Consider the following 15,762-nt stretch of genomic DNA (forward strand, 5'->3'; position numbering starts at 1 on the left):
ATAGGTTTTTAATTAAAATTTTTTCTGTAAACTCTTTGAAAGAAACTGTTGGAAGTATAGGGTTGCAGTTTTAATTAATAACTGAAGTGGAATCGAAATTCAATTCCCTCAGTAAGTTCTTTTACAGCCCGTAAATAACCCTTTCTTTCAATGGATTTGGTTTCACTTTGGTTCTGCGACTGAAACAAGTGCGCACAATTGAAGTTCAATTAAATGACCTTTCATTATATTTGCCACTGGGAGTTTCTCTTTTTTCCCTCATCGATCCAATTCCTTTCAATCTATTTCTGTACTTTTTATTCACAAAAAAGGAAATAAGAAAGTGGAAAGTTTTTGGTACAAGCGCATCAATGGCAATCAAAACAAACCCTACACAAGTGCTGATTTGGTTTCAAGCAATATAAACAATTCAAAAGGATATTTACACGCACACGTTGAGCTATATCCCTCCCACATACACTAAATACAAAGCACACATGCCAAAATTTGTAGCTGTCCTTCAAATTCTGTCCATGGAGTGGAAAACAGAAATGGGTAAAAACTAGTGGAAAAATGGAAACTTAGCCAATACTCTTTTGAAATCTTAATTTTTGTATTGTTATTTATTTGATGCTTTATAAATTTATCATATTAAGAGGTCTTTAAAATGCATGACCATTATTCAAAAGTTTTTTCAGTTATAAATTTTGCATTTGTTACACTGATTGTTTAATTGATTGCCAATGACCAAAAATTATAAATGAAATATTAGCATGTTTAAAGTAAGATAAAAAATGTTGTAGAATATGGTTAAAAAAATAAACACAAAACACTTTGTCATACGTTTATTCCCAATCGAAATGCTCAATTTTCAGAATAGAGCAATCCGCACTGCTGGGGGTATCCAGTTTGACAGCCAACAATGGCAACAAATGCTTGGAAATACTTTTCAATTTTCTGCTCAACAACTTGCAGCGACGTTGACTTGGTCTCAGTGTTTTGCCAAAAGGCAGCAACTGTCAGACAGACAGACAATCTTCGCCAGCGGAGATGGGCAAAAAAGAGGGATGGGATGGGGAATCCCCCTTTCCCGTTTCCGTTTCAGCCTTTTCCAGTGCAACGCTGCGTATGAGTGATATTTTTTGGGCTGTATGTGTGTGTGTGTGCGAGCGCGCTCTTCCTGCGAATTTATTGCCAGCGAAATATTTTCTATGGCTGAAGTTTGAGAATTTATTTGCAAAGCATAGAAACGCCTTTTGGAGTTTGGGCCTTTGTTTTCTTTTCGCTGCCACCTTTTTCTTGGCAAACTCTTTTTGGCAACAAGTTGGCGAGAAATATGCTTAAAGTTTTTTTCGCCTGCACTTAACTAAAGTTTCTTTGCCTATCTTGTCTGGGCTGAAGAAAAAGTTACACTCTCTGCCTTAAAAAACAAAAAAGGATACTTCAAAGTGTCGAAACAATACGAAAATTCCCCTGCACTTTGGCCAAATTAATGCGACAAAGAAGAAAAAAATCTTTTTAATTTAAGGCTGAAAATTGCATTCAAGTGGACTGCAATTGGGAAGGCGTAACAATTTATCACTTGAACTCATAAATTATACAAAATACATGCACTGAGGGGCAGAAAAAAAGTTCTAAAATAGAATGGCAGCTGAAGAGCCCTCATAAAAGATAAATGTGCGTGTCTGGTCCTTCTGTCTGGTTTATAATGCAACAATAATGTAAGTCTATGCAAATGATGGGGAAAAAGTGGGCAGTGGGTGGGAAGCTCTGAACATATATTACATTTGCATAAGCACTAAATCAACACGTAAAGGGGAACCGAATGCGAAGAAGGCAACTCAAAATCCTGGCGAGCACAGTACAGGATGTCAGTCGATGTCATTTGTTTGCCTTATGACGGGTTGGTATATATACATGTATGTATCCTACGACTTTTAGTTATACATTTGTATATCTGTATCTTTTGTGTGCTTTTGTGGATTTCAGCTCAGCTCCTGGAATGTGTCTGCCTAGCAAATATAGTCGTTCGTATGCACATTTCCTTTGGTTTTGACTTCGAATTTATATTGCATACTTCTAGGCTGCTGGGTCTCAGATTGCATTTGCATTAAAATGCTCATTTGCAACTTGCGCTAAATTAATTTATTAATATTGCACACTTCTGGACCCAAAGGCTCCGGATGTGTTTCTCATTTTAGAGAGCTAATTATGCAGGTAATTCTCAAATTGCATGCACATTCAAGATAAACAAGCTGTAGGTTTTGAATTTCAAACTTGATGCTTTAAAACTTATTTTGCTACTTTAAAAATTTCATAATATACAAATTTCTGTATAATTATTTTAATAATAAGAACATACATTCAAGTGTTTTTATGTTGTCATAAATAAAACATACACTCCAATTTATTTTTACTTATTGAACAACATGTCTTTTCACCAAGGCACTTGCAATTATCAAACTCTTTAATATCGTTTCTTGGATAAATTATTTGTTTGCTCCATGGGGCACATAAAAAACGAATTTTAATTTATCGTCTGCCCCAAACCCGATCTTCGATTGAGTAATGGATTTTCCAGCCAGACTGGCGCTTTCTCGTATTTCACTGCCATTACGGAGCAACAGCTTCAATTTCCCCATTCTGACCATAAAGTGCCATCAAGCCGCTGCACATTTCAATTTGTTTATGGCCATCGCAGCGAGGCAATCGCATTTTGCTTTATGATTTCAATGGTATGGGGCTACCAGAGGCCTTAAAATGCTACAAATATTTCAATTTGTTTTATGTATGTTGTAAAATGAAAGCACTTATATGAGGAATGCAAATGCTGCTAATTAAAGCTATTTTTAAATTTTTGTTCGCCATGTTTTTTAATAATACTAACAATGTATTTTTTTTGTTACAATATTATTTGTAATTTAAAATATAAAAATACCTAGTAAATAACTATTGTATAAATAAAATATTTTATTCTTTTGATAAATGCGTTTTGCAATTGCTTAAAGCTTTTCTAAAAACTAATTGTATTGCTCATACGACATGTTGCCTCAGGAACCTTTTTCCCTCTATGTTCTTCACCCGATTTTTGTGCTCCACATGAAATGTCATATTACGCTCCAATTCATGCACAAATACAGGAAGTGGTCAAGCACACAGAAAGCACAGAGAATACTGAGCAGGAAAACCCCAGCCACTACCCAACCCCCCTTACGCACACTTTTTAACCCAAATTCACATCGTCTGGGTTTACCTTTTCTCAATGCATTCACGATGATTTCTCGTTTTTCTTGTTCATTGTTTTGGCTCCGTTTGTAGTTTCGTTGGAGCCTCGGCAATACTTTTTCTTAGGGCCCCGTGCTATGTGTGAAGTCGTTAAAGTGAAAATCGATTTCCATTTTGTTTCACCGTGTGCGTGGTTGGCAGGGGGAGAGGGGGAAAAAGAAAAGAGGGGGCATCGGTCATTTTTGTGGGCAGAAAAATGCTTCACTACTGCCGCAATCTACGAGGCATGTTTTATGAATGAATTTTTTCCGAATTGGACGCACAATTTTCCCTCTATCTTTTTTTTTTGCTTTGTTAAATGGACGGGCTTTGGTTGTCCGGGTTTGGTTTTCTCGGTTTTCATTGGGGAATTTGAAATGAAAATAAAAAAGAGGCGTACATTTCTGACATTCTTCATGTCGATTGTTGGAATATTTGAAAGCGAAAAGAATAGGAAAAAATAAACCATTAATCAAATTTTAAGTGCTGGTAAAATATTGATAAAGTTTCGGCCTGGAATATATTTGAAATTGATAAATGTCGGTTTAGCGTTCAAGATTTTAGGAGATACATATGGCTATTAAAAACTAAACTATTCTTTTCATTTCATTTTAAATGGTTTTTGTCATAAATATCTATGTATGTTTTTAACAAAAGTATAAACCTGTCCAAACATTTTTTTTTATGGATTAAGACTTTATATTAAACTTACCATTCCTCCTTAATTTGTTATTAATTGGTAACCACAATATTCTGTAATTTTTTCTTTAATATGTTCTTTTTGGAGTACTTTATTTCGCTTTTTACTTTTGGCTTGAATCCTGCCGCTTGCCATTTTTCTTTGTTGAAAATTTTTTCTGTCATGCTTCTTGTGCCGCCTCTTCATCGTTTTCTTGTTATATATTTTCTCTTTTTTTGTTATTATTTGCTGCTGGCAGCGAACTGTAAACATTTGTGCAACAAGGTACGAACATTTGTTTTGGCTTCGGGTCACAATAAACATGGCCATTTCCCGTACCCGACCCTTCGAGTCCTTGGGGCAGCTCGTCCTTTTCATTTTGCCCCACCAGTCGATGCACAAATTGAAATTTGAATTTTATCTGCACACATTTTGTGCTTCTTATTTGCTTGTTACCTTTTCCCAAGCAGGATATACATTGTGAGAAATGGAGAAAAGGGGCACCAAGCAGGGCGTATATGCATTGGAAATCTGGCATCGTTTCAAAAGGTGCATGAGTTGAAAATATTGCACATTTCGTTTGCATTTTATGCTCGCATATTCGCACACTTTTCTGCAGTTTCCTCTGAAATCTTGAATGCATAAATGAACAAGTGAGTGCACAGAAAGCTGCAAATGCAGTCAGTGTAACAAAGATCAGGATTCGGTTTTATTCTTAATTAAGAACAAGTTTACAAGTCAAGAATTGATTGTGCTAACTAACATGTATTATGGAATTTTAGGAATTGGAATGGAATTGAAAAGAGACACTAAGTTTGATGAAATTTCAATTCCCTACAGTTAATTAAGTAAAATAATTACTTTTTAATTAGTAAAATAGTTACTTTTCCAAAATCATTTTCATTTCCCCCAAGGTAAGTTAATTATCCCCAGAATTAATTCCTTTTAATATATTGATTTATTCATTTCAAGTTCTTCAATTACCCAAGACTAAGAACAGTATTTAGCTTGTTCGAATTTAAGCCACGTCTTTTCCGAAATTTGTATGCGAAACTAATCTCAGCCAGAGCAATCTATTATCATTGGATCGGGGTATTGAATTGGGGGTTTTCGGGGGTTGGCTGGCATCCTTCGAATCCATTGCCGTAAATCGCTGCTTGCGACCTGCGACAGTGAGCAATGAAATGCACTTTCGGTTCATCTCCTGCCACCAATTCCGATTCCGATTGCATAGATTCTGGGCCACACCGCCTGCTGCTTTCAAATGCGATGGGGAACTAATCACGGGATCCATTCACTCAGCCAGCCCCCAGTCGAAAACCCGACCAAATTCATGTCACTTGCAATGGTAGAACCCAGCAATTTCAATTCGCATATCTACACGCTAAAAAGCGGTCGAATGTGTAAAAATCAAACAAAAAAAACAGGTGTGCAATTCTGACATTCATACCGATTATTGGAATATATTGAACAAAAGGATTGAAAAAATTGACCAATTTTGGCATGGAAACAATTAAAACTGATAACATGGGTATTGCGTTCAAGATTTTAAAAATTAAATGTCCTTTTTGCGTTTATAGCTGCAAGAAAAGTAATTGGTTAGCTACAGTTAAAAAGGAAATATTAAATGATTTTGCTATAAAGTAAGCCATGATTTTTATAAGTTCACAACTATTTAATTACAGTAATATTGCATTTGAGGACATTTTCATTGGAGTGTACGTCTGCAGAAAAGTGGTTGCTTTGCACTTGAATGTCTTGTGGTGCGCAATGTTGCTCATTCGCTTGCTTAGTTTCCATTTATTTTTTGCAGCGAAGAATCCTCGACAATGAGAAGCACAGGAAATGAGAAAGCGTAGCTCATTTTCACGGGAAAAATGGTGGCACACTTTTACACCCACAAAATGGTTTTGGAAGTGTATGTGTATTAGCGCGTTTAATTAATTGCATTTTGCACAACATTTTCTCAGATTTTTTTTTCCGATTTCCTTGCTATTGAATTTTCCAGAGAATTTCTTGGGCAACCATGTAAGGTAATCTTTTTCTAATGATTCATTTGGCCACGTTGCGTAAATTTAGAAAGTATTGTGAGAGAAAGTTGAACTGGCAAATTTTTTACAAAACAAATAAAAACACTCAACACTTGAAAAATTATACAAAATATTTGAAATAAGATTTTACCTACTTGACTGTCATATAAAATCTCAAGTTCATAAAGAATTGCCAAGAAAAGTCCTTATTGATTTTTTTAAATGAAGAAAACATTTCTCTGAGCAGCCATTATACATAAATATTTTAAATATAAGGATTTAATGCTTTGAGAGTACCTAATTGATGCATTCTATCAATTGATATTTAAAGCCAATTAAGCCTTTTTGCCACAAAACAATTTAATCGCATCTGTTTGTGTGGGCAAATAAAAATCTTAATAGCATTCGATTATACGACTAATCCGAGGACCTGTGACAAAGCAAACAAAAATATCCCACCCACCAGCGCACATGTGAAAAGTTCATCAAACTCACGGGCTGACATTATAAAATCAATAAGGCCATGAATATTTTACGCTGCTGTCGCAAAATAACAACAGAAATGAGCGGCGAAACTAAGTCCCAAAGGACCATTGATTCGGTTCGAATTCTATTTATAAACACTGGTTCGTGTTTTCCGCTGGGTAATTGAAATAAAAAATGCATGTAAATCGCTGAGTCGTGTGATTGAAAATTGGTGGAATATACAACGGAGCAAATCAGTTTTTGCCGGGAATTAAAGCATGCGACTTTGATTAAAGGGTGCAGCGAAATCAGAAGAAAAAGAAACAAGCCAAATGAAGCCATGAATCGACGAATGAGCCAGCGACTGAGCAACCAGATGCTTGATTGAATGTATCTCCCCGGCTACGTGAAAATGTGTGCAAATTGCCAAAGAGGGCGAAAGTGGAGCGAACAGGTGAACAGGTGCAAATTTATGCACACACACGCAGCAGCTCGCTCAAAACCCGCTGATGAAGCAGTCCTAAAAAAAGGACATGGTGCCCAGGAAAATTACGATAAAATATCAAGTGAGTGAGTGAAAAAAACAGAAAGAAAACTGTTCAGCGAAAAAACAGAGAATCGCGGCACAAACTGCATTGCTTCAATTTGAATGCATTTCCATAAATATACCCTTATAGGTTCGAATACCATGTAGAAATTTTTAGCCCTGCAAAAACTAACCTTGGATATTTTTATAAGAGGTAGTTATGTGTTTTTATGTATTTTTTTAAAGAAAGCAAAATATATATATAATTCATTCAGTAGTGAACTCAATCATTTTTTTAATATATATACATTTTTTAAGGAAAACGAGATATATACAATTCAATCAACATTTTCTAAGAGTTTTAATAGCATAAATGTTATGTATAGTTTTTCTTATATATATTTTGAGGTAATTATTTTTTTAAATAAACCAGAAAATAAAAATCAGTGCCTTACCAAAAATTCTATCTGTTTGATTGTTAAACATAATAATAATAGGAAAAAATGTACTAATGCTCTAGGTACCTTAATTTTTTATTAACAAGTATTATATTTGAAAAAAAATATATTTATCTGCACTTAAGTCATCATTTGCAGAGCATTTCCCCTTTGCTTCTATCCAAATTTGAAAGGAATCCTTTATTATTTTTTCATTGTTGATTTGCTGCATTTGCATTTGCATGAATGTGAAATGCGAAATTTCAATGGTGAATAGGCCCAGGATGACCTTCTTCCATCCTGCAGAGTTCCCCCTCCTCCGCCTCTATTGTTTTCGCAATGCAATGGATCTCAGCAACGCTTTTCCCACCTCCTGCCCCATTTTCCTACACTTTTCCCACTTTGGTGGCTGCAATGATTGCATAAAGGCAGGGAGCTAAGGAGCAAAAGGACAAAGGATTGCCCACGCTTTGTTATTCGATTTCGGTTGTGTGGGTGTGTATAGGGGTGTGTGTATGTGTGTGTGAGTTAGGAGAGCAAGGTTAAGCTGTTGGTGATTGCAGTTTACAGAGAAGATTGCAGCCTCTTGGAAAATGTCAAGAATGATCCTGAAATTTAGCATAGAAATTTGGCATGGCAAGTAAACAGGATGTAAGTAAGATTTTTACAGACTCCTAAGTTATATGTTAATTTGTTAAATTAGAGAACTCTATATCAAAGCGGTCTAAGTAGCCTATCTTAAATGTTACTAAATATATACTAAAAACTGAATTTATATTGCATTATTTATAATCGCTTCAAAGAATTTGTTCATTTCAACTTTGCTAGTTCGTAATATTTAATTGTCTGATTAAATAATTTATTTCTCTACGTTCAAATTTTTTTTTAGCTGCTTCAGTAATTAGCCTGATTAAACTAGGTCAAATTTAATCCGACGCCAAAGAGATAAACTGAAACTAAAAGCGAAAACCCAATCAAAGCAATCATTTTAGTCCTATAAACCAATTTATACCCAAAGTCATAGAAGTCTGCACAAAGAGTTGGTAAGTGGAAAAGGCGAAATAAGGATAAACATGGCACCACATTCCCTATTTACTGGTAGTAGTACTAGTATATCCCGAAAAACCACTTCAAAAGGGCACAAACATAAACGCTAAAGCCAGCCAGCCGAAAAATAAATGAGGAATGGGCCGCGAAAATATGCGAAATGCAAAGGGAGCTCAAAAAATTAATTAGAACGCAGCTGTCCCGCGCTGAAATTATCTTGTGGTCCCTTTCATTTGCATTTGCTGATGCTTTTAAAAAGGGGGTGGAGGTGACCAAGGTGAAAGTTTTTCAAAACTCAATGAGCGGTTAAATAATGCCCCGAGGCGTCTGTCCATTTTCCCGCTTTTCCGGCCACCTTTACAGAACTCTTTGCATCCGTTACTTTCGCTTTGTTTTGCCTAAGACTCCCATTCATAGACTGCATTTCGTTCCGAAATTTTCCAGCATTTTTTCAGCATTTTTTGTTGGTCTCATTTCCCAGTTTATAGCTTTATTTCCGACATTTCGCGTGCTTTTGGCAAAAAAAAATATATTTAATATATATGAGTGTGTATATAGAATATATATTTTTTTTTTGCTGCTGCCTTAGCGAAAAACATATTTTGCTTTACTTTTTTATGCGCTGAATTTGTTATGCAATTTTTTGCGTTATTTACATTTGGGCTTGTCTTTTTTGTTCCGAGTCTGGGAGCAATTTGCAATGGAACCGCTTAGTTTGGAGGAAAAGCAGGGGACACGGGCTGGCAGTGCATAATTTTATTTGTTTTTGTGTTGATTTCATTTGCAGTGCTTATGCTTTGTGGGCCTTTGTTTGCCTGCGTTCGTTGCTCCGCTCTATTTATGTTAAATTAATGCAATTGTTTCGCTTGCGATAAAAGTTGTTCTACGATGAGGGTAAACTTGTTAAACGCATATGACGGGTGATGTAAATCGAAAGAAAGTATTTGTTTTCGATTTATGTTGGATTTTTTTTAAGGAAATTGGGCATTATAGCGAAATCTGACAGGCTTACTAGTTTTTTTAGACAAAATTGGTTACAAAAAATGTTGAATTCATGGTCTATGATCATAAAGCAAATTAAATTATTCTTTGATAATTTTGATAACTGAAGGCTTTTGTTTTATTTCCTTTTTTTAAGTTGTGTGAAAAATTAATAAAACAATAACGAGAATATTTAAACCAACATTATTTATTGCCTTTACCTTTGATTCCTCAAAATATATACTTGGGTAAAACTCTCCTAAAATCTTTTTGAATCCTTCAAAATCTTACATTCCTTTTAAGTAAAAACACAACTTTCAATCAGCCACAATTCTCATCTCCATTATTTCAATTCGAATGCATTCAACCAGCCGGAAAACACATGTAACCCATGTTCCGGACTTAGTTTCTGTAATTTATTCCCAAGACTCTTTTGGCCAAAAGAGTCAGTCAATGACTTTGGTCTGTTTCAAAGTTTCCCCTTGGCCCATCTACATCATTTAGCCACCTCTCTTGGCCTGATTGTTCAGCTGGTGTTCCACTCGTTGAACTCATCAGGAAAGTTCCCGAACAAATTTGCTGCAATTTGTATTTCGGTTTTAGTCTGGCGTTGATACGACTACTACAGATACGAATATAGTACGTATTACACCTATATACGTTGGCTATAAATTTCACTAAATTTTATAAAGTCAACTTTTGGGCAACGAAAGGGGTGGTTGCTGGTGGCAAAATAAAAAAAGAAAGGAAAGAAAATATATGGACGGACACTAAGTGCTTCTCACACGTACCATAAGTAAATGTGGTTATGTGTGTACGTAGAACGTACATGAGGCCAAAAGGATGAACATTAGATACATTCATGGTTACACTTCCGTGCTTGGCCAACACAGATACACGGGAGGATTGTACCACACATACACACGTGGCAAGTGGCAAGTTAAGCACCCAACATTGACTACCACAATAGACAACATTAAAGTTGGTTTGCCAGCTTCGGCTTTGCCATTTTCCCCCATTTCCCATTTCCCAAGTCCACTTTTCCCGATTTTCCTCTCTAAGCCCTCCTCATTGCCTTCGTTTTAACGCCTTTGAAGATCTCTCAAAGCGCTTTTCTCGCTCAGCTTTGATCATCTCACTTTGTCAAATGCCCTTACTATTCTGTATATTTGGAGTTGGATTTGGTATATAAATTAAAAAATATGTTTCCTTAATAACTAATTAATCAAGGCAGACGTGGCCACAAAAATCACATCACACTTTTAGCTAATTAGTATATAGTGTGACACATTTGAAATTAATATTAAATAATGAAAATAAATAGCAAGCTTCTAACATTTTCACTTCGATCTGATAACTTTTAATATATTTTATAAAAATTCCTTTAATTTGAAAAGCAACTTTTCGCTTTTGGGTGTTAAAAACGCTTTAGAAAAACCTTTCTCCTTGCCAAATCAACTTCAATTTTAAGGGTATAAAATGCTACTGCACTTCAATGACTCCCTATTTTCGTTTGCTTTTCTTTATATTATATTTGGACTCTTTTTTCGCTTTTTTGCTCTCCCAGGACGCGTTAGAAAGAAGAATAGACACATGTGAGCAAATGCCGGGGAAATAAGTAAAAACGAGCATTGTACGTTATATTTTTATTTCGCCCTTTTCTCGTACCGCGTAAATTTTACAAATACGTTTGGGGGCAAAAGGGGTTTCCTGCGCGTCCTGGCAGGAATTCCTCTCTATTTGCCGGAGCTGGGAGCTCGGCGCTTTTGGGCCGGGGGATCGAGGGATCCGAATCTGTCTCAGGCTCTCGACCAAGTGCAAACCAAGCGAGACTGAGTTTTTTATGTTGGCTTAATAAAAATACATTTCGCACGTGAAACGGAAGAGGAACTTCGCCCACTCAACTGGCTTGCCACTCCACTTTTTCTGCATAACCCTTTTCTCCCCCGCATTTCTATTTGTCCAAGTGCACTGGGAAACAAAGATTATAAAACTAAAAAAAATTAATTCTAAATTGTTAATTTATAAAACTTGAGCTAAGATTGTAAAGTAAAAGAAGACAATAATTATTAATTTAAATCGCAGAAAGTTTTAAATATAATGTTTATCATAAGTATACCATTTGATTCACAAAAATTTGAGCAGAAATAATAGAATGGAATTTTTCTGAGAAAATTCCAAATATTTTTTATAACTTGAAGCTTACTTAATAGTTGCTTTGGATAATGAATTTGTTTAACTTGTTACAAGTGAATCTATAAAAGCTTGTAAAGTAGAAGGGTGAAATCTTTAAAACTCAACTAATTACTTTTTATTTTTAGGGCATTGGATTTGTGTTATTGCCCTACGCAATAGAAATATTCTTTTACATGCTCTTTGTTAAAGTAGGTATGGTAAGAAATAAATTAAAGTCTTTACAACTTAATTAATTACTTGTTATGTAAAAGGATATAGGATTTTTATTTATTGGCCTACGAAGCAGAAAGATTCTACTTCATTAAAAATTTATTTTCTGTGCATGGGCTATGTTTTAGTTTCGTGCATTTCAGCTGGATGCTGCTGGCACCAAAAATAGACCGCATTCAGGCAACACCCACCCACATACACACCCACACCCACGATTAGAGAGCAGGGGGCACACTTACCAGAAAATCCTTCCGGACACGTACAATTGTAGTAGGCCACACCGTCCACACATGTCCCGCCGTTCTGACAGGGACTCGACCAGCATTCGTCCCAATTCGTTTGGCACTGGATCCCTGTGTAGCCATCAATGCAGTAACACGAATACGAGCTGTTGTTTTAGTTGTTTCCATCGAGTTTTGGTGGGTGGGTCCGCAACGGTGTGTCAATGATGCATCAAACGTTGGTTAAAAAATAGCACGATTCCGAAAAAGAATATACGGAGAAACAAGAGTTAGAGAGACAGCGCACCAAATGCTTTGGATAAAAATAGTTTCGCCAAATGGCACAATATGGGTAGAAAGGTGAAAGTAGATAACGAAATACTTTAATGACAGTTTGCCGTAATTGAAGTGAGGGAAACAACGGAAATGAGCGTACACGGATAAATACAGTATGTACTCAGATATAAAGATCCCACTTCAGATCTAAATAATGGCCACTTCTCCGTATTTATAAATACAAATTATAATATTAAAGAAAATGTAGATAATATGTTTGGATTTTGACTATTTAGCAAAAATATCAAAAATTTAAAGAAAACTGTCAATATGCCAATACATTAAAATTACGTATTAAAAATATAATGCATTCTTTAGACATCTTTATAATTGATTGATTTAAAAAATCATTTGCTTGCATTTTACAAATTTACACGAATATTTTTTTATATTTACAAAAAATAGCAACTTTCACTTAATTCAGCAAAGTTGGCTCTACTCATTTCCACTCTTGCATGCTCTTTTATGGTGCAGCACTTTCCTGAATAAATTAAACCGACTTTCCAAGCTCAGATCTTCTGCATGCAGGCATAATGCACATACCCTACAGCCAAACCGCCGGCCAGTTGAGTGCTATAAACTTTAGGCCAGCCCAACATAACACTTGAGGAGTTGTGGAAATAAATATTTGGTAGACATTTGGGATTGGGATTGGGTTTTTCCATTTCCATTTCCGTTTCTATGTGCATTTCGGCAAACCGAAATTGAATGAACGGAAAATGCAAAGAGCATAAAAACAAAAAAGAGTGTCAGGGGATCTGTGGCCGAGGAGTGTGTTAGTGTTACCTGAGACCTGAGAAAACAGTGCAAACATGGCTAAAACTGCTGCTGCTGTGCTGGTAACCGGCTTAATTAAAGAAGTTTCTTTATCCGTGTAAATGGAATGGGGGATAAGTGACGTTGGCTTGCTGTTGTCCTTTATAATGGATTACATTAGGAAGCAGGAGAGGCAGCCGAGTTCTCCCGGTGCACATGTCTGTTATGGACTAAGCACGGGTATAAGCACCTAGACACACTCGTCCGTTGTTTGGTGTTCTCGGCTCTTGTTTTCAGTTTACCTTAGGCTGACTGAAGCCCCCGAGATTCTGGCTGATTATGGCCTTCGGTTGGACATTTTCACCCCGGAGACCATTTGATTTGCTGGCTTCAGCCTGTAGCAATTGGGAAATGACTACATAATGGCATTGGACTTGTTATTTGCGGGCAGAATAACTGAGTAGCAGGCCATCAAGATATTGGAGAAGGTAGGGAATTAGGTGAATGATTTGAGAACTTACGAATCATTTATGAAAGTGGTATTCTATTTATAAATATTTTTTGGGAGCGCAATCAATAAAAATAATTGATTTATTAATTTAGTAAAGTAAATTATATCGAAACACTTTCTTAATAAGCATTATAAGATAAATTGTTGCTTTGATAAATTAAAATTCTTCATTGTTCATATGTCAAGAATTTGTAAATCATAGTTAAGTGTCCATTAACAAAACTCAATTGAGTGAAGTACTTTATTGGATTTTACCACTTGCCAAACAAATCATATTTTTCCGCTCCACTTAAATAGTCAATTTTATTGGAGGTTTTAGAGCGAACTCATAAAACAGTTAAGAGCGCGCTTATCTGGCGTAAAACCCCGGGTAAACCAATAAAATATCAATGTTCTTCGTAGCCAGTAAACTGCTCTGCGTTATTTCCCCTTCTCCCGTCGTCCATCGCTGGCAAAAGTTTAAGATGGTCGAAAACTATTCAGTTAATCCGTTTAAATCTCATGGCATCGTGTTAAATTTAATTGCAGCTATAAATTTCGCTTGCCAGCACATAAACTTTCACATCCATCCGACTTGGCCAGCCTGAGTTTTCCGCTTTTGGCAGGGGAAATGCAGGCGGCGGAAAAAGATTTCAAGCTTCTGGTTTTCGCATTTCGCATTTGACTTGCAGCTTTCCCAGCGAGCTATCGTAAAAAAATATCTTAACCGCTTTTCCCGTCAGTGGTGTTTGTTGGTGCTGGATGGCTTGGGTTTTTGGGTGGGATTAGCGGTTGCATATATCGCGAAGTGAGCATAGAAAAATAAAATGGCAGTTACTTAGTAGTATAAATGGCGTCAAGGAGAAAAACTCTAGTCGTCTTCATACTTGTTTGTGCACTTGGTTTTGAGCCATATACAGTATATACATACGTATGTCTGTGGAGAAATCGTATGTTGGAATCTCTGACAGCTAAGCCTCAAAGTTTACCCCACTGAACGGTTGGAAGTGCAGCAATTTGACAAGCTTCTCTGATTTGAATTTGAGATGAAATGAAGACTCGGGTGATATTTGCAATGAATGTGCATAGCATTGCTAGACTTAAGTTATGCCTGACAAATCGGAGAAGTGCCGGAAATTCATTTGGTTAGAAGATGGAAATTTTTGGTTTAAAATTTGAGTAGTTCTTTGGCAGAATTATTAATAATAAGAAGTGAAGCACAAATGCCTAAGGATTTTAAATAATTTTAAAATGTGTCAAGAGCAATCGCTTTCGTAATGAAGATATTAACCTTTCGTACTTAAATACACTGCATACTTTTAGACACCTTTACAAATTAATTCGAAACCCTTGAAGCTTCGGAATTCAGTATTTTAATACTTGCATTGAGTAGTACATTTTTTTATTGCCCGATTATCTACAAAAAATGTATTTAATTAAATTCCTTTCACTATAGAAACAGAGTTTTTCAATAAAATTCGAAATATTTTGCATATCCTTGCTGTACATTTTCTCCATTAAGAATGCACTTTGGCTGGTCGTCCAAGTTAATAATTTTCCAGCTGCTTGCAATTGAAACCCACTCAGCCCTTCTTCCTGCCCTCTGGCCATTCTCCCTTCCCATCTCAATTGCAGTGGCCGCAACTTAACCCCATTGAAACGGGCATGCATTAAAAAAGTGTAAAGGATGCGGGGCGGGTGGAATTTAACCCCCTGAAACAGGAGCAGAAAATAGTATTGGAGGGCGAGGGTAAATTCATTTCCCTGCTAAGTGGCGGCATCAACATCGGAGCTGCCCTATATCTATATGGTGTGGGATCCTATATGCTATGGTACCAATGCATCAGGGTATGGCAACTGAAACTGAAGCTGGCTGCTCTCATGATGCTCAAGTGGCGCAAGTTTATTGCCACTCGAAATGTGTTGGACGGGTTTATTGGTCGCTGCTAATAAGTTCAGACAAAGAAAAATGGGGCAAAACTGCCACTGGCATGCACAAAAATTTCTAGCTCAAAAACGTTAAAATAAAAAAAAACACCAATTTTTGCGTCTTAAAATTTGTTGCTTAGATATTCTTGATGAACCAAAATATATATTTTATTTGATTTATATTTTATTTGGTGTATTAACAACTGTAATTTTTAA

At 36.1% G+C, this 15,762-nt stretch overlaps 1 protein-coding gene across 1 annotated transcript in view; it reads right to left on the reverse strand.

Annotated features, from left to right (window-relative positions):
- Positions 1 to 15,762, reverse strand: part of LOC128262661 (protein eyes shut) — a 55,592-nt gene that overhangs the window by 24,466 nt on the left and 15,364 nt on the right. The window contains exon 3 of the mRNA XM_052997054.1: positions 12,054 to 12,202. Within this exon, the coding sequence (XP_052853014.1) occupies positions 12,054 to 12,202 (149 nt within the window). The remainder of the gene's footprint in view (positions 1 to 12,053; positions 12,203 to 15,762) is intronic.

This window comes from Drosophila gunungcola, unplaced genomic scaffold (genome assembly GCF_025200985.1).
Source record: "Drosophila gunungcola strain Sukarami unplaced genomic scaffold, Dgunungcola_SK_2 000001F, whole genome shotgun sequence".
NCBI lineage: Eukaryota > Metazoa > Arthropoda > Insecta > Diptera > Drosophilidae > Drosophila > Drosophila gunungcola.